Consider the following 20,647-nt stretch of genomic DNA (forward strand, 5'->3'; position numbering starts at 1 on the left):
CAATGAAATATTATTCTGCCATGAGAAAAAGGCAAAAGTTGCCATCTGCGACAACAGGGATGGAACTTGAGGGCCGTATGCTAAGTGAAATCAATCAGACAGAGAAAGATAACTACTCATAAAAAACCAATGGAATGGTGGTCACCATTGGCTGGGGGGGGTGAGGGAATTGGGGATAAGTTGTTTAAAGGTACAAACTGGAAACTAATAATAAATTCTGGAGAGCTAATAAGGCACATCATAGTGATTGTGGTTAACTATATTGTATTATAAACTTCAAAGCTGCTAAGAAACTAGATCTTAATTGTCCCCACCACAAAAAAAGAAATAATAATTATGTAACATAATAACTAACACTATGGTGGTTATCTTATTGCAAAATTTAAATATATCCAATTAGTGTGTTGTACACTTTAAACTTACAAAATGTTATGTGTCAAATATATTTCATTTAAAAATCATTATCAAATCCTTCCTCTTTTTTTTTCACCTTTTTCAAGATTCCATTGAGTCTACTCTTCATATTGGAAAAACTGATTTTCTCCAGGTAAATTTTTCTTTAATTATTTTACAGGTCTCCTTTATAGTCATAAAAATAAAACTGGGCTTCTGTTTGCTGCTACCTTGCACAAAAACTAGTGGACAGATTGACATAAAAAAATGGAGAGGGTAAGTTTGAAATCACCTTAAATGTTGTTTTTAAGTCTTTAGAGAAGTCTTAAAATTCACCTGGCCTTAAGTAGTGGGGATCCTTAAGTAATCATACCCCCAGAGCAGTTGGAACTGAATTAAAAAGGAGTGCAGGGGCGCCTGGGTAGCTCAGTCAATTAAGCGTCTGACTTTAGCTCAGGTCAAGATCTCACAGCTAGTGAGTTCGAACCACGTATGGGGCTCTGTGCTGACACCTTGGAGCCTGAAGCCTGCTTCGGATTCTGTTTCTCCATCTCTCTCTGTCTCTCCCCCGTTCGTGTTCTGTCTCTCTTTCTCTCTCTAGGGAAAAAAAAAAAAAAAAGGAGCGCAAAGGAATATCCATCTGTAGGGGCACAGCATACGTACAGAATGCAACTGAAGGGGACGGTGAAGAAGAACTTTGCACATTCTTTGCACGAGGGCAGATTCTCTGATGTGTGATTGAGCTGCTTCTCACATGGGCGACTCCAAGAAACCTACTGCCGTGGAGCAGATGTACCAGGTTCTATGTTTCTACGAGAGTGTGTGTGATACATGGTGTAGATCTCTAATCCTATCAATATGTGCGGCATCCAGATAAGCCTGGCGAAGTAGTCTAACAACCACCGATGTGTGTGTGTGTGTGTGCGTGTATGTGTGGGTGACTGTGAGCATCACCAAGCTCTATACCAGTCCTGCGGTCACAGCACACGTTCTCGAAAACCCCTAAACTGATCACACCATCATAGCAGTTGAGAAATGTGCAGGAAAATAAAACCGCAGAACCTGGGAATTGCAGATGAAAGCAAGTGGATAAGGAACACCAATCCCGTTTCTTTGCAATGGAGAATACTGAGGTCCAGATTATGGATTTGGGGCCAGAGTGACAGATGTCCTTAAAAGTAAGGTAAATATATCAATATGAGAAAATATCTAATATTTTAAGGTATTCAAAGCATACAGAGACAGAAATCATCTCATTTTATTGCACAGCTGACTTTGGGTTGGCAGAATAATAATTAGCATTAGTCCCATTTAACAGGTGAGAAAGATGACATTCAGAGTCCTGCTGACATTCAGAGCTGAGCTGCAGGCACACCACAAGAACACAGGACTTAGTCTGTCTTTACTCTCCAAGACCCGCACAGACTTTTTACTCTCTTGTGCTTTCTGTGGAGAATAGAAGGCAAAGGTAAGTGTGCCACTACAGAGAAGTAGGGGAGAAGGTAACAGGGAAAGGTCATTTGGCATGTCTCTGTTTCAGGTAAACTCTGGCTGTCTGAATTTGTATGTGGTCTGAGTATGAAGGCTGATGGAACACAAACGTACTGGAAATTGTTTTCTTCGTAACTTTTCATATTCCACAAGTCTGCACCCTAGCATACGCTAACAATTCTTGTGCACAGCCTTCCACTCCTGTTCTTTCTTCTCTATTCTGACCTTGACTAGCTGTCATCCAGTTCAGCCAGGAGCAACGGTACCAAGCGAATCTGATATCCGACCACACATGTTTCCAAAATTGTGAGCTCTCTGTGAGCGACGGGAGGAACTGCTTCATCGGGACTAATTGCCAAAGGTTTACTTTGAGAAGCAATAAAGGAGTAGATAGGGAGTGGAAATCTATATGCAGGTACTTGGGTTTCTATTCTGAGCTTGCAATGGATTTTTAATTGGTTAGTTTTGCTAAAAGGTCAATGTATTAACCTTTGAGATCTTTCCTTAATTCTTAAGATTTCTTAAATGCACATTTAGAAACACACAGGTGCTTAACACATTTTGTCCAGTTAAACGGGCCTCTGTGATCTGAAATTGACATAGGCAGGTGGCTGCCAGATCTGCACTACTTCAGGAAATGGATGTATTTCTCCTTTACTGGCTCTCCGTGGGAAGGAGAGGAGGAGAGGGGAGGGAGTATGCTGACAGACAACAGCGGGGTGATTCTGTGCTCAGCATCTTGTCTTGGTGGTATACCCAAGCTGCAAGATTTATAACCTTCTTGTTACAATGCATCAGCTTCAACACTTTCAGTGAAGTCTTCAATAACTTCGATGACATCTTGCTGAGGGGTTTTGTCATTAAAAGCCTAAAGCTGGTCATTAACAAACCTTCTCTGCAATCATCTACTGCTGTGCTAACTCAGGCATGGATCCGACTGGAAAGTTGGGCTGGCTCAGAAACTTTCCAGAAGTCTGCTTTTTTTTTTTTTTTTCCTCTCTATGGGGTATATTTCTTTAGGGAAAGAAAATACAGTTCTCAATTATTTAATCATTTATTTCTCATTACCCATTGGCTAACTCTTCTCTGACAGACACAACCAAATTCAACAAATGTATACAACACCTACTACATGGCAGAAACGGTAGTCAGGGCTGAAGATATAACCACGAAAAAGACACGGCTCCAGTCTCAGGGAGTTCACGGCCCCCTTCAAAAATTAGCCATCATTTACAGAATCCTTTGTAATGGGCCAGACTCTGTATTTAGGCTTTAAAGGCACTACCCTGTTCATTTTGCAGATGTGCTTATTAGCCCCATTTTAAAGATTAGATAGCTGAGGTGTTGTCTGCTTATGAATTTTCCCCAAATTATTGATTGAGCATGTGAGTGGCAGAACCAGGCTTCGAACCCATGTCCTGCCTGAGTCCCAACAAGTTCATGGACTCCAAACAACAGGATCTGGGCCAAGAAGAAGGCAAAGGCCATGGCATTCCAGGCTGAGGGAAAGATCATGGGCCACGCAAGAGGCAGGCAGGCACATGCTGGGCACATGCTCAGGCACGTGATGAACAGGCAGAACACAGACTCAAATCCCCTTTCAGGAGAACTGAGGTCACGGTTGGAGTATTACTTACTGGGGCCAACCTCCCCTGCTTCACACTCTCGCTCACCTCAGCGGCTTTCAGATTATTGAGGCATCCATTTGTGTGTGTTTACACAGGAACTTAAACTCGCCTGCTGTCCGCTCCCGAACAGCAAGGACTGGTGTACGTTTTACGAATATAACTGACATTCATATGACGTGAGAAAAGCTTAACTCCTTGAAGATGACTGCTTTCCAAACTTACACAAACATCAAGCAACCAGTTGCTTGATGGTCCTTTCTGCTGCCAATGATTTAAGTTTTCCCCTAATCTGGCAACCTCTCTGATGGAAATAATGAATAGAGGGAGGCTGTTTCTGCTTTCTACTCCACAGGAGTCAACTGTAAATAGCCAGAGGCCCAAAGCTACAAGACTGACTCAGAGGTTCCCCCCAAAAAATGATGGAGAAACCTGTAGACATGGGGGGAATATTCTGCTATAACTTAATTACTTGGAGGGAAATTTGAAAAAAAAAAGCCTTGGGATGACATTTTTTAAATAAAAAGTTAAAAAAACTTGGGGTGATAAATATATTCTTAAGAGTACATATTTCGGGGCTCCTGGGTGGCTCAGTGGGTTGAACATCTGACTTCAGCTCAGGTCACGATCTCCCAGTTCATGAGTTTGAGCCTGGGGTCAGACTCTGTGCCGACAGCTCAGGGCTTAGAGCCTGGAGCTTGCTTCAGATTCTGTGTTTCCCCCTCTCTCTGCCCCTCTCCCACTGGTGCTCTGTCTCTTTCTCAAAAATAAATAAACATTTAAAAAAAATTAAAAAGAGTACACATTTTCTAATAATAATAATAATAATTATTATTATTACCATCGATTGAGAGCCTACTGTGCACCAGCAGTTGCTGGTTGGGGGTGATTACACAATAGCTCATTAAATGGAATCTTCACAACAACCCCGGTCAAGGAAAGTGTTAATCCATTTGTATAGGTGAACAAACTGAGGATTTGGGAGGCTGAACAATTTGCCAAGGGCCCCTCATTGAATAATTTGCAGAACTGAAATGTAAGCCTAGTTACAGGTTATTGCAAGTTTTTTGTGTCTCTACTGTGTTGCTTTTATCTATATTTATGTTAATGAAAAACAATCTATTTAAAGGCATTTAAATAATGCAATGATTAAAAAAGCATTAGCTGATTTCCCTCTCTTTTTTTCTTGAAATGACATCCCCCGCCCGCCCCGCCCCCTGCCGCCCTTTCCCAAAAGGAAACAGAAACATTAGCTTACTTTTTACTGCTCAATTAATTGCTGTGGGATTTTACCTGAAGAGATCAGAAAGACCTCCAGGCAGATATCATTGATCCAACTATAGTGTCATTATGTGCCTGTCCGTATGTGTGATGTTAGAGAGAAGGCTTTGTTTGTGGGGATCACAAAGCCATCATCCATCCGACTCTGCGGGTTCTGGCGGGCCCTCACCTGCAGCGCTTCCCACGAATGTCTTCCTTGGCCTGTTATTAGTTTTAATTGCTCACAGGGCGTTCTTACTAGTAAAGTTCTTGCCAGTCAAGATCATCAGCACCACCTCAAAGGAGTCTCAGGAAATCAATTAGTAAATTAGGCTCTAGTCCCCTGAGGAGAGGCAGGATAGGGAGTGTCGAAGCTTTGTCCAAGGTCACAGGACCAATTGGCCCCTGCAGACGCAGCAGGAAGCAAATTTATTCAAGTCCAGAGTACCAAAGTAAGGAAAAGGTTCTGTGTGGTAGGACAAGTAATCACTCTGAGTCAGAAAACCCTGGACTCACAGATCTTATCAAACACCAAAATAGTAGTAGTGGTAATAATAATGCACACGTTCCGCTTGGTTCTAGGAGATACGACTTAGTAACCGTGATCTTGAGCAAATGACTTGGCCTCTTTGAATCTCACTTTTCTCATCTGTAAAATAGGAGCAATGACCTCATCTCACCGTTTTGAAAATGAAGTAATATGATGGCATCAGCGAAGATTCTTTTTGTTCCAAGTGATGGAAACCCAGTCAGATTCAGATGAAGCAGAAAGAGCACTTAATTATAAGTAAAAGTAATGTCTCCCAAGAACACGCACGCAGCTGGGTCTGAGGAAATACTGGCATTAGAGGCTCCATTTCTAAGTGCCACCCTGAAGCCCTTCCTATTTCTCGTCTCCACGTCCCTGCAGCCCCCCTTTATACTACTGCTTAGCGTCCATGGCAGGACATAGCCAGCAGCCCACAAAGGTACATCCCCCTGCCAAGTTAGGCTAAGAGACAAGGTGACTGGCCCAAATTCTAAACCTCAGGGAAGAACTGGGATTGGCCCAGCTCATGCCATGTACCTGCATTCAGACCAATCAATTATATATTAACAAGGAGCAGGATTGTATTCTACCTACATGGCTATCCCTGGGGTAAGCCTGAAGATGAGAGGAGATGGGTATTTCATAGAAGAAAAGGGATTAATTACTAGAAAAGAGAGTTTCTCCACAGATTAAATAAACGGTGTCCACTACAACAATATATAAGAAATAGCTATCACTATACTCACTCCAGAATAAATACGCTTGTCTTTTTTTTGTCGATAAGTAGATTTCTGCATATTTGAAAGACCACATTTTTTTAAAAGCAAAAAATTATAATATGTATTAATGACAATGAATATAGATCATCTAATGTTAAAAAATCAGAAAAGAACATAATACTGTGAACAGTTAATGTTTTAAGTGTATGATATTTTTTCCCATATGTTTAAAGACACAATTGAAATTCTACAAGTAGAAAAACAGAATTTTGTTTCTAGTCCTATTCTCCTCTCTTGCCCCTGAGAAATCCAAATCTCTTCACATTTTCCACTCTCACCTTCAGTTACTTTTCTGTCTTTAAGTTGTCTTTGTTTGTGGGTCTACCAGCGAATTTTTACTGTTAAGGATCTAACTGTATTAAAGTACTTGAAACTATTTCAAAGAGCAATGAAATGTCCTTATATGTTAGCACTAAACAGAGTACCAAGCTGAAAATGAAGAAAGCCAATTTCTATTTTTCTCTCTTTTCCCAGGAAACACAGAACAATTTTGGACAAGTCATTTGTGGTCCTTATATCATCCATAAATCTGCCTGCCGGTAACCAGCTTACTTTCCTCCTAGGATGAAGCTGGGAACATCAATGGATTAACTATGAATAGGGTCATTTACAGGGAGAAAGAGAGTGGAATCTCAGAAAACTGGACATTTCCTTTTTATTTTATCAGGAAGTGAATTCCTACCTAGAGAATGAATCGGTTTTGCATGTAATACAAAAGAATTATTTCACTTGGATCAAACTGTAGGAATCCAATTGCCCTCTGCCAATAAATTCCAAGCCAGAGTGAGGGATTGAGTACCATATATTTTAGGTTTTGGAAAGAGACCATTTTGTGTCACTTTCCAGAATTCCTTCTGGCTGATTTCAGTATATTACTGATTAATTTAGAAAGAATAATTTTAGGACCTTTCAAATAGAATGATGAGAGAGAAGTGTACCTATCATGGCAAAAAAGGAAATTGAAAGTCTCGTTTTACATTGGATTTTGTTTCTGTGATAGGATTCCTTTATAGGGAGGAGAAATTAAATTTACAAAGCAACAGTGTTCCAAGTAGAAGCTGAAATGGGGAAATTAACTGGTGTAGAAATGTGTGTTACCAGTTAAAGATGATTCCTTCACATTTGTTTTCAAATGTGAAAAGAATGCCATGGGGGGAAGAGCATTTGCCAGAATAATAGTATTGTCTTGAAATAAAAGTCACAGATTCTATATGACAAAAACCTGTTCCTAAATGGAGCTGTTTGGTTACAAATGAAACACACAGTGCTGGAAGACTCATTTTAGACCAAGACTCATCGAAGGCCATTCTAAAGTTTATTGCATAAATGCTTAATTTTGGTCCTTTACAAATTCCGTCAGTTCATTTCTTGGTAGTTAGGATGTTGAAATATGCACATAGGCATGCTGTAGTTGGTCAGTACTAATCTGTTTGTAATAACTAATGTTCTCTTCGAACAGACACCACCCCCTCTGTTCATATCACCTTCACCCAAGAGTCACAAAATGCTGAAGACAGTCGCTTTTACTTGATTAAATTTTGAAAGGTTGAAGCTAGGCCAAAATTCTCACCTTCCTCTTTCCTAAATACTTTTTCTCCTCTCTCTTAATTACGTGGCTTTACACTGATTTACATGAATTTCGGCTTTCAAAATCATTGGTCTTTGCTGAATGCAAATAGGCACGTGGGAAAATTATATTAAGTTTGCACAATTGATCTTTCATCATTTCAAATGGTACCTTTGAACAGTTCCTGAAATGTCTGTCTGAAATACTCCCAGCGCTGAGTGTCATCAAGAGATGCAGGGTCACCCTGGGGAAACCCGTTCTCAGTGATGTAAATTACAGGGTTATTATACGTATCCTGGAACAAGAGAGCAGAAGTTTTATTCCAAACAGATGTAAAAAAAAAAAAAAAAGACTCATAAAATCAGGTGCATTACCCTCTATCTTCTCTAAGCTACAACCCAAAACTAGTTTTCATCAAATTGCACTGACCCTATTAACTTAATTTTCCACGCACTGACCTTTTATGACTAACAATGGGAAAGCAAAACTGTGCAAATGTCCATGAAGACAGTCAAATGACTCTTATCGTAATGAGAAGAAAGAAATATCCTTCTTCCATCAGCATCTGCTGATTGTCACTACTCCTTAACCCCTTGGTCCCACCAACAGCTACACTCTCTATCTCCCCACAGCAAGGGTCCTAAAAATCATTAACTTAAATTTTTAATTTCAGCTACCTGGACACTATCCAGCATAACGGAGGCCAAAAAAGGATCCAGTTATTTCAGCCTTTAATGTGCCTTTTGATAATCACAGTTGTGACATCAGCCTGAAAAATATTTCCAAGCAACTTCTTTGACCCCAACTGACTTTAACAAAGAATCCCAACTTTGACCTTGTTTTGAAGCCCCTTATCAGCCAGTTATCCCTCACCAACTTAAATCCTAATCTCTCTTCCCAAGCCAATATATAAGCTACTGTCTAAAATCATTCTTTTTCCAAGTTCTTATATATATACACGTATGTCTGTCTTTCCATTTCCACACATTTGGGTGTACATGAACACAAACGTGTTTTACCTTAATATATTTCAGTAGTTTACGTATTCCCCATGGCACCACATAGACCCAATCCAACCTTTTCCAAGATGGGTCTGGAAAAACTTGAAGCTCCACATCCTGAAGAAAACCCACTTCTTCTTTCTTGTTCTCCTGGTACTTGACCAAACGACTTGTATAATATTGCACAGCGAAGAAATCAGCTGTGCCTTTAATCATTCTCTTCTCTTCTTCTGTAAATTCTGGAAGCCTTGATGATGGATAGCCTTGCTTTTTACTCATGAAGGCAATCTGGGACTTGACAACTTCTGGATAATCACCGTCAATAAATATGGGTTTAGCAAAGAAATCCAAGCAGAAAGCAATGGCTCTTTTAGCAGCTTCCTGGTCGGACACTGAGTTGGTATCTGCTGGTTCCGCCCAGCCAGCAAAAATTGCTAGGGACACCATGCCCTTCTGTTCTTTTCGGAATAAAGAATCGTAGCTGTGCCAGGATCTGGCGTGAGCTTTGATCAAATTATGAGCTGCCTGATAACCTCCAGTTCCAAAGTGAGGTACACCAGGAGGAAATACACCGAGATCATATGCCATGATGGCAAGAATATTAGGCTCATTTATGGTGATCCACTGCTTGACTCGATCTCCAAACGTACTGAAGCAAAACCAGGCATATTTGTCAAAGGATTCGATGATTGCCTCTGACAACCAACCTCCTTTGTCTTCTAAGGCCTGAGGCAAGTCAAAGTGGTAGAGTGTCACTATGGGTATGACCCCATTAGTTAACAAATCATCAATGATCTTGTTGTAATAGTCTATTCCTAGGAAAGAAAAAAGAAGAATGTATGAGAAGTTAAGTTATTTTTAGAACATTGACCATAAGTAGCGATCCGGAGAGGATTGGGAATAATTTCCTAAGTAACTTTTATTCCAAATAAGGTTTGTTACTTCCTGCATATAATCAAGTAAAGGCTGGGAGGAAGAAACATGAAGAATTCCGGGGCGCCTGGGTGGCGCAGTCGGTTAAGCGTCCGACTTCAGCCAGGTCACGATCTCGCGGTCCGTGAGTTTGAGCCCCGCGTCAGGCTCTGGGCTGATGGCTCGGAGCCTGGAGCCTGTTTCCGATTCTGTGTCTCCCTCTCTCTGCACCTCCCCTGTTCATGCTCTGTCTCTCTCTGTCCCAAAAATAAATAAAAAACGTTGAAAAAAATTTAAAAAAAAAAAAAAAAAAAAAAAAAAAGAAACATGAAGAATTCCAAGGAAGAATGGCTGAGCAGAGGGTTGGGGATGTGACGGAAGATGTGGAAGATCTTCCTGTTCTGACAGGAATACATTTGGGCAAGTTGCTACCACATAACTTTGTGTTATTATCACATGTATTGAAATTATTTTATTTGCATGCTTGATTTCTAACCCCACTAGAATACAAGCCTCATAATAGCTGGGGTCTTATCTAAGTCACCTCTGGATCCCCCAAATCCTGGAACAATATCAGAAAGTCAGTAGATAGATGCTCAATAAATAGTTGTTGAATGAATGAATGGTTCTCAATGGTATTAAATATAAAGTAAAGGAACTGATCTAGATGACTGTCTCAGTTCTTCTCCAGATATAGCGGTCTTATCAATCTAAAAAGGAGACCCACTGAACATGAAAAAGAGGTCCCAGAATGTGGGTTACAAGGGCAGTTAGCCAGAGCCTTGGCATATTAAGGAATATGGTTGAGAACTTTGCTCTAGGATTCTGACATAGTCCATGAGATACCTAGCCACCTCTGGCTCTCAGCTAATTCTCCAGCATTGCATGTGGTGGAGGGGGGAGAGCTTTTAGTATTGTGGCAGAGTTCAGAAGAATGTTATTAAGTTGGAGATGCTCTGTCTCAGAAACCAATGCCAAGAAGATGTTGCGTCCAACCTAATAAGGACTCTTAACTGGAAGAGACTTTCTTAGGACAGATTGATATTAGTGCTTCGTGTTATTTTATGTCTAAGATTGTGGAAGAAACCTAAGCTCAGAAGAGAGAAGCTGTCCTGCTTTTCTGGATAATAACTAAATTCCTATGTAGAATTGTATTGCACTCAAAGTTTGTTCAGAAGTAGGGTCCTTTTTTCTCTGTTTTTTTTTTAACTTCATATCCTCTGATTAAAAAATAATTTAGGCTTTTCAGGGTGCCTGGGTGGCTCAGTTGGTTAAACAAATGACTTCAGCTCAGGTCAGGATCTCACAGTTCATGGGTTTGAGCCCCATGTCAGACTCCATGCTGACAGCTCAGAGCCTGGAGTCTGCTTTGGATTCTGTTTCTCCCTCTCTCTCTCTCTCAAAAATAAATAAACATTAAAAAATAATTTCGGCTTCATACACAGAAATAAACTCAAAATGGATGAAAGACCTAAATGTAAGACAGAAAGCCATCAAAATCCTTGAGGAGAAAGCAGGCAAAAACTTCTTTGACCTTAGCCGCAGCAACTTCTTACTCAACACATCTTTGGAGGCAAGGGAAACAAAAGCAAAAATGAACTACTGGGACCTCATCAAAATAAAAAGCTTGTGCAAAGCGAAGGAAACAATCAGCAAAACTAAAAGGCAACTGACAGAATGAGAGAAGATATTAGCAAATGACATATCAGATAAAGGGTTAGTATCCAAAATCTATAAAGAACTTATCAAACTCAACACCCAAAAAACAAATAATCCAGTGAAGAAATGGGCAAAAGACATGAATAGACACTTCTCCAAAGAAGACATCCAGATGGCCAACCGACACATGAAAAAATGCTCAACATCACTCATCATCAGGGAAATACAAATCAAAACCACAAAGAGATACCACCTCACACCTGTCAGAATGGCTAACGTTAACAACTCAGGCAACAACAGATGTTGGCAAGGATGCAGAGAAAGAGGATCTCTTTTGTATTGTTGGTGGCAATGCAAGCTGGTGCAGCCACTCTGGAGGTTCTTCAAAAAACTAAAAACAGAACTACCCTACAACCCAGCAATTGTACTACTAGGCATTTACCCAAGGGATACAGGTATGCTACTTCAAAGGGACACATGCACCCCTATGTTTATAGCAGCACTGTCAACAATAGCCAAAGTATGGAAAGAGCCCAAATGTCCATCGATGGATGAATGGATAAAGAAGATGTGGTATATATGTACAATGGAGTATTATTCGGCAATCAAAAAGAATGAAATCTTGCCATTTGCAACTACGTGGATGAAACTGGAGGGTATCATGCTAAGTGAAATTAGTCAGTCAGAGAAGGATAAATATCATATGACTTCACTCATATGAGGACTTTAAGAGACAAAACAGATGAACATAAGGGAAGGGAAACAAAAATAATATAAAAATAGGGAGGGGGACAAAACAGAAAAGACTCATAAATATGGAGAACAAGCTGAGGTTTACTGGAGGGGTTGTGGGAGGGGGGATGGGCTAAATGGGTAAGGGGCACTAAGGAATCTACTCCTGAAATCATTGTAGCACTATATGCTAACTAATTTGGATGTAAATTAAAAAAAAAAATAAAATTAAAACAACTTTTTGGGCATCATAAAAAAATAATAATTTAGGCTTTTGAATTTGTTTTATTTAATCATTAATTTCTTCATCCCTCAAATACACATGTATAGAAAAGCTACTGTATGCTGGACTTATAAACATATGTAAGATAAATACTGTCCTTGACCTAAGGAAGCTCCAATTTTAGTAGGACTACAGATAAATTCACAAACAATCATAATGCAGTATTACTGGTAAAGATAAAGTATAGACTACTATTTAAGTATATGGTAAGGAGTACCCATTCCTAACTAAGGACATTTGAAAATCTATTTTGAAAGCAATATAACATCATGATTCCAAAAGTGAACTATGGCAGCCAGCTACCTAAATTCTACCCCATTCCTTCAACTACTTCAGTGACCTTAGGCAAGTTACTTTATCTCTCTGAATTATCTTTACCTGTCTGTAAAATTTGGATGATAATAGAAACCTACTTCAATAATTTACTGCCAAGAGTTTAATGAGTTGATAAATTGAACATCATTAGAAAGTTCTTGGCATAAGGTAAGGGGCTCAGTACAAGTTAGCCATCATTTTAATAATTATTATTGTTGTTATTGTTGTCACTAGTGACATCTAAGTTGATACTCAAATGATGAATATAAATCACTCATATAAGGCAAGGAAGAATGAGTGATCCAAGAAGAGAAAAAAGGGAAACAAATATGTGAAAGAGTAAGGGAGGTGTGGAAATAAACAAAGACCACCAAATATGAACAAAGAGTTTATTTATTCAGAGCTTGCTGTAGCGAGGGAATCAGCCATCATCACTTGCATTTGACAGATACTCAAAGTCTGTCAGGAAAGAGAGGAAGCTTTATAGTGAGAAAAAGGAGGGGAAGGAGAAGACTTCAGTTACAAGCTGATTGGAGATTGTTGGCACAGGGAGGCTGGAGGTGGGCTAAATAGAAGCAGGGCATCCTAAGCAATTGGTCTGGGACACATATGTGACTTTCTCTGGCTGGTCCTAAGTTGGAAGCAGGGGGAAGGGGAACAAACATACATAACGAAAAAAAAAACAAAAACAAACCAGAGAAGTTGGCAGATGTTGATCTAGTTCTGACTATTCTGGGCCAATTGCTACAGAGGTTGTGTTTGGCTTCCTGGGTTTCTTTTGTAGATCAGAGTTTTAGTACCATATATGGACTAGCCAGTCTTCATTTGTAAACTGTATTTTAGCCTAGTGTGGCTCTTTCTGGGAACTGTAAGTCCAGGATAATGATAATGTATAGCTGAGCAGAGAAAGCACGAGAATGGTGAGAGGTAAGCAAGCCAAATAATGCAAGATCATGTGTTGTCTGTCTGTCTGTCTGTAAGAGTGGATATTTTTAACAACAGCTCTCTTGTTTTGCAAACCAGAACATAATGTGAATCATGCATAACAACTCCATACTTGGAAGACCCTTACATATGCCATTACTCACTTGGCAGATAGGATACCTCAATCTATGCCCTAATCCATGCCCTATGTCCATGCCCTAATCCATGAAACATGTGAATAAGTTACTTTACATAGAAAAAAGAATTTGCTGATGTCATTAAGGTTAAAAATCTTGAGATGGGGAGATTTCTCTAGATGGTTCAGGTGGGCCCAATCTAACCACATGAGTCCTTAGAAATGAAAGAGTAGAGCAGAGGAGTGGGTCGGAACGATGAACAACAGAAGAGGCCAGAGAGGTGGCAGCATAAGAAGCACTGAACCCACTATTGTCAGCTTTGAATGTGGAAGAAGGGAGCCACCTGCCAAGGAATGCAGGTTGCTTCTAGAAACGGAAAATGGCCCCCAGTTGATAATCATCAAGGAAATGAGGCCTTCGGTCCTACTACCATAAGAAACTGAAACAAGCCAAGAAACAGACTTTGGAAAGAAATGCAACCCTGTAGGCACTTTGGTTTTAGCCTACAGAGACCCATGTCAGACTTCTGACCTCCATAACTCTAAAGTAATAAATTTGTGCTTTTTAATTGAAATATACTTGATGTACAATTTTATATTATTTTCAAGTGTAAAACTTATGCTATTTTTAAGCAGCTAAGCTTGTGATAATTTGTTGCAGCAGCAATAGAAAACTAATACATTCACCAAACGTTATAAAGTTTTTCTTTTCTCTCACAATGAAAGATCATTCCACCATCCCATCTCAGAGCCTCTGCAAGCCCACATGTCCTCATTTGTAAAACGCAATATCCAACGATGGTATAATGGAATCAGTTTGGAATCGGTATGTGTGAAGGTTTTCATAGACAATTCCTTCCATTGGCTCTGAATATAAAAATAACACCAGTTTTCATTTATTGCATTCATACTATACGTGCCATTTCATTTAATCCTAGCCCTAAGCCCAAGAGTTGGTTTTTTTTTTTTTTTTAAGTTTATTTATTTATTCTGAGAGAGAAAGAAAGCATGAGCACGGAAGGGGCAGAAGAGGGGGTGGGTAGAGGAGGAGAGGGAGGAGGAGAGACAGAGAATCCCAAGCAGGCTCCACACTATCAGTGTGGATCCCAATGTGGGGCTCGAACCCATAAACCATGAGATCATGACCTGAGCCAAAGTCAGACGCTTAATCAACTGAGCCACCCAGGTGCACCAAGAGGTAGATATTTTTTATCCTCATTAAGCATCTAAGGAAACCTTTTCTCTTCAGAGACAGCAAGTACCAGACTTAAGTAATAGTGTCATATGGCACAGCCGACATTTAAACCCGGTCTGCCTCACTACAAAGACTGAACCAGTTCTACCATGACATTCCGTTTCTCACGTTTACTGTTTCAGAACCAGAAACATGGTGACAATGTTTTACTGGTCTTCACAATCACCTATTTTGGAGCTGATTCATAATATTAGATCCTTTTTTTTCATTTTTGGAGGAATCAGTAATTTATCCCTTGTAAGCATCATTAGATGTGGTACAATCATTAATGATGGCAATCAATGTAGTTCAAACAACATGATAATCTTCGGTTTAATTGAAGATTTAAAAAAATTTTAAATAAGATTTTTTTTCTCACTCATCAGCCTGACAGAGCAACAAAGCATTTCATAATTAATATTTATCCCAGAATTGAGTACTTTTGGTTTATACAGAGCACTTTTGGTTTGGTGTTGTAATGCAATTTTCCCATGGGGCAGTGAAGTGACGTTTGTAAGAGCAGAACTCCAGAGTCAAACAGTTGAGCTGAAGAATCATGGACAAATCATTTGGCCTGTGTACATCCAAGTTTCCTCATCTGTAAAAATATTACGGTATATTATAAGTGCCACCTCATGACTGTTTTGAGTATCAAATGAGACCAAATCATGAAAGGATTCTTTAGCTTTTATAAGAAATTCAGTCGGACAAATGTGTATTTTTAAATGATCATCTGTTACCAATAAAGGGACCTTGAAACTTTGAGAGGCTATTTGGACTCTATTCTGCTCCTGGATATTTAGGACATAATTTTTTTAAATATATAATTTTTTTCTACTGTTTATTTTTTAGAGAGACAGGGTGCAAGTGGGGGAGGGGCAGAGAGAGAAGGAGAGAATTCAAAGCAAGATCCAGGCTCCGAGCTGTCAGCACAGAGCCCAACGAGGGGCTCAAACCCATGAACCAAACTGTGAAATCATGACCTGAGCCAAAGTCGATCGCTTAACCGACTGAGCCACCCAGGCGCCCCAGGACATAACTGATTATTTTAAGTATTTAAACTTCCATAGCCTTCTTTCATACTTAACTACCATTTTCTCTGATATAATTAAGCCCATTTCTTCTTATTTGATCTTTGGAAATATAAAGCAAATTTGAGTTAAATGTCTTTTGGATATAGGGGAAAGCAACCCACTTCAGATTAACTCAAATATAAAGGTAGCATGAGGGGCAGGTGGCTGTTTGGTGTAGGAAGCCTGGGCATTATTTGATATGATAGAGAGCTATCAGATTCCCAGTCACACAAAATTACAACTGAAACTCAAGGGAATTGAAGCTGGGAGCTGAGAACATCTTTGCCTCTCAAGAAAGACTGGTCTCACCCATGCAGTTTCACTCAACACATGTTTTCTTTATGCACCAAATTTGCTATGGTCTCAAAATGGCTATCCCATCTGCCAAAGCTATCTTATAGTCCTGGTTCCAGCACCAACCAACTCATATTCTCAACTTCTCAACTCCAAACATCTCTGAGAGGGGAAGACGACTGGGCAAGATTCTCTTTTTCCATGAGGTTATACCATATTATGTCACAGGGGGAAAAGGTCTTTCCCTTGTCCAGTCAGCTATGGCCAGGAGTGGAGCAGGTCTATGTAGAACAAAGAAATGGGGAAATTCTCTCAGAAGAGGATGTGGCTAGGACTTGCAAAGATGATGTGTCAATGCAGAAAATAACTGACCTGGAATCCCCCTAGCCAAACTATAAATATCTTAATGTAGAATTAATTTTGTTCAAGTGCCTAACATGCATCACACATGAAAACTAGGTTCATTCCCTTCTAGACTCACACCACCAATTAATTTCTTTGCTTGCCCTATGTTCTCTTATCACAGTGCCTGTATTTGCTTCCTATTGCTGCTATAAAAAATTACCATAAATTTAGTGGCTTAAACCAACACAAATTTATTATCTTACAGTTCTGGGCATCAGATACTCAAAAAGATTCTCACTGAACTAAAATCAAAATGTCAGCAAGGCTAAGTTCTTTCTGGAGGCTCTCAAGGAGAACCCATTTCTTTGCCTCTTCTGTCTTCCAGAGGCGGCCTGCATTCCTTGGCTCGTGGCCCCTCTAATATTCTCAAAGCCAACAGTATAACCATCTTCTCTCCTCTCTGACCTCTGTTTCAGTTCCTGTATTTTCTCTCTCTGACTCCGATCCTCTTGCTTCCCTCTTATAAGGGCTCATGTGATTACACTGGGACCATCCAGATAATCCAGGATAATCTCCTCATCTCAAGATTTTTAATGTAATGACAACTGTAAAGTCCCTTTAACCATGTAAGATAATATAGTCACAGTTTCTATGAATTAGGATGTGAGCATCTTTGGGGGCCATTATTCAGCCTAACATATTGCCTGATATGGAGTAGCAGATTAATAAATGTTTGTTTAGTTATTTACTTTACCATTCCTGCTAACTGTGCTCATATTTTAAATACTAAAGTGAATAAGGAATTCTGCATAGACATTCTTTTTTTTTATTTCCAATACCTGGGTCCCTACTAATCATCTGAAACTTACGTTTGTGGCAGAAATGAAAATGAACTTGAACAGCTGAGAACTACAGAAATATGTGATTTCTTTTGCCAGCTCAATCTCTTCTTGTTAAACCTCGAAGACTTGACATTTGAAAGAGAAAGGCTGTGTAACAATTCCACTTTGTAAAATATTCTTACAGTTTGGGAACATAGGTTTTACACATTTCCAAATGTCCTCTAATCAAGCTTTAAAATAGGAGTTAGAACACAAAAAACGGGGTGCCTTGTAAAGGATAGTGACAAGGGTTTTTCCAATTCTTTACATGCTCTTTGAGAAAATGTTTAAACAGAAAAAAACAAATGATGGCCTTTCTGAGTTAAAACAGTTCCAGTTACTTCAACAGATCACTGCACAACAGTGAGCAACCGCTTATTGAAATTCTGCCGACTGGAAGCACCTCCTGTGCCCTCTTGTTCATGGAAAAGTCTGTAATATTAATCAGCTATGACTTTACAAAAGCTGGGGGCAAACATAAAGAGCTCAGTGCTGGGGCACGTGATCCTCACATGAGATGTGCATGAGTTATCTTCCCACATTGTGCAAGTGGCCCCAGTATCTCCAGTCTCATCACCACCCCCCTCCAGCTTTTCTGCTGCCCTGTTCCTGGATAGTTGATCTATAGTGTGCTCCATGGACTTCTGTATATATCTCATATTTGTTTTAAATAGCTTGATATGTTGACATAGTGGTACAGTAATCCTCTATCTGAAAATCTTGGAGGGAAATGTGTTCCGAATTTTTGGATTTTTAGAAAGGAAATACAGAGCAAATACCATATACTAAGTTAATACCCTCAGTGGGTCTGGATCAGTCTCACTTAATATTTCTGTGTCATGGACTCTAAGCCTAAAGTTCTCTTTTGGCCAGCAAAAGAGCAGACGCAGGATTAGAGTGGGAGATGGCTAATGTCCGGGAAAAGACAAGAGCCCCAAATAAGGGTCTTTGCTGGGTATTTATTAAGATCAGAAGGCTTACAAACGTGATGGGCATGTACAAAGAGACAAAGAAACTGTCAACATTGGGCGCCTGGGTGGCGCAGTCGGTTAAGCGTCCGACTTCAGCCAGGTCACGATCTCGCGGTCCGTGAGTTCGAGCCCCGCGTCAGGCTCTGGGCTGATGGCTCGGAGCCTGGAGCCTGTTTCCGATTCTGTGTCTCCCTCTCTCTCTGCCCCTCCCCCGTTCATGCTCTGTCTCTCTCTGTCCCAAAAATAAATAAAAAACGTTGAAAAAAAAAATTAAAAAAAAAAAAGAAACTGTCAACATTAACTTGGGGATGTGAGGGAAAAGGGGGAATTTGAAAATATACAGTATTTGGGGTTTGGGTCAATATAAAACAAAATCCTGGCGCTGGGTAGATGGGCAGGTGGTTGTTAATGGCAGACAGGAGGTGCTGTGCTTGTTTATCTTAGCTAGCCTAGGGGATGAGACAGATAGGGGAAATAACCTCAGGGTTAATAAGCCACCTTTTCTTTTGTTAACCATCTCTGCTCTGAGCTGCATCGCCTGCAGCGCAGTGGTCCATAGTCCAATTCACCAGTTTACCTAACTGGGCCCTTTCCTCCTGTGAAAGCAGCTTTTCTGCTATAGTACTAAATTGGGGGTGCTTCCACCCTGAATATCTAATCTTGTTTATTTCATATACCTATGTATTGGGCACCTTTGTGCCTGTTCCTATTTTGGGCCTTTGCCCCTCCCTCTCTATTCTGGGGGTTCTGCACCCCCTCTCAATTTTGGGGTGCCTGCGCACCTCTCTATTCTTGGCACCTTTGCGCCTCCCTATTCTTGGGTGCCTTTGCACCCCCCTATTTTTGAGGTGCCAATCTGGTTTACCCATACTTGAGTATGAGCATTCTATAGCTTTGTATTTCTTTACGCCTTGTTAACCCATTGGTGTAAGCCTGGGGGATTCCTAAGCATATTCCCCACATTTCTGCAATAAACTATATAAATATTCTTACCAAGTGAAATCACCTAACATTGTAAAAAAATTTTCACAAGGGTTGGACGTCCAAAATATATAAGGAACCTGTAAAACTAGTATCAAAAAACAACCTGATTGGGGTGCCTGGGTGGTTCAGTTGGTTGAGCATCCAACTCTTGATTTCAGCTCAGGTCATGATCTCACGGTTCATGAGTTCAAGCCCCACATCAGGTTCTGCACTGACAGCAGGGAACCTGCTTGGGATTCTCTGTCTCCCTCTCCCTCTGCCTCTTCCTCTTTCTCTCAAAAATAAATAAATAAATATTTTAAAAAATAACCTGATTAAAAAATAGGCAGGGGGGCGCCTGGGTGGCGCAGTCGGTTAAGCGTCCGACTTCAGCCAGGTCACGATCTCGCGGTCCGTGAGTTCGAGCCCCGCGTCAGGCTCTGGGCTGATGGCTCGGAGCCTGGAGCCTGTTTCCGATTCTGTGTCTCCCTCTCTCTCTGCCCCTCCCCCGTTCATGCTCTGTCTCTCTCTGTCCCAAAAATAAATAAAAAAATAGGCAGGGAACCTGAATAGATACTTTTCCAAAAAAGCCATACAGATGGCCAAAAGGCACATGAAAATAATGCTCAATGTCACTAACCATCAGGAGATGCTAATCAAAACCAGGATGAGATAACACCTTACACCTGTCAGAATGGCTAGTATCAAGAAGTAGCAAGTGCTAGTGAGGATGTGGAGAAACAGAAACTCTCATGCAGTATTAATAAGAATGTAAATTGGTGTGGCCACTATGGAAAATAGTATGGAGGTTCCTTAAAAAATTAAAAATAGAACTACCACATGATCCAGCAATTCTACTTCTAGATATTTACCTGAAGAAAACAAAAACACTAATTTGAAAAGACATATGACCTGCTGTGTTCATTGCTGCATTACTTACAATAGCCAAGATATAAAAGCAACCTAAATATCCATCGATGGGTGAATGGATAAAGATGTGGTGTCTGTGTGTGTGTGTGTGTGTGTGTGTGTGTGTGTGATGGAATATTACTCAACCATAAAAGGGAATGAAATCTTGCCATTTGTAGTGAAATGGATGGACCTAGAGGGTATTATGCCTAGTGAAATTAGTCAAATTCCATATGACTTCACTTATACATGGACTCTAAAAAACAAATGAACAAAGAAAACAAACCAGAATCAAACTCAGATATTGAGAACAAACCGATTGTTGCTACAGGGGAGAGAGGAGGGAAGATGAGCAAAATAGGTGAAGGGGA

General features: G+C 40.1%; 1 protein-coding gene across 4 annotated transcripts in view; it reads right to left on the bottom strand.

The window, feature by feature from the left end:
* LOC131507763 (cytosolic beta-glucosidase) overlaps positions 1-20,647 on the bottom strand; it is a 133,298-nt gene that overhangs the window by 78,299 nt on the left and 34,352 nt on the right. For 3 of the 4 annotated variants that reach the window (XM_058722962.1, XM_058722958.1, XM_058722961.1), the window contains exons 3-4: positions 8,664-9,460; positions 7,816-7,939 (exon numbers count right to left, since the gene is read on the bottom strand). In XM_058722962.1, coding sequence (XP_058578945.1) covers positions 7,816-7,939; positions 8,664-9,460 — 921 coding nt within the window. The remainder of the gene's footprint in view (positions 1-7,815; positions 7,940-8,663; positions 9,461-20,647) is intronic. The other variant, XM_058722959.1, reaches the window with a different exon arrangement.

This window comes from Neofelis nebulosa, chromosome 3, assembly GCF_028018385.1.
Source record: "Neofelis nebulosa isolate mNeoNeb1 chromosome 3, mNeoNeb1.pri, whole genome shotgun sequence".
NCBI classification, from domain to species: Eukaryota; Metazoa; Chordata; class Mammalia; order Carnivora; family Felidae; genus Neofelis; species Neofelis nebulosa.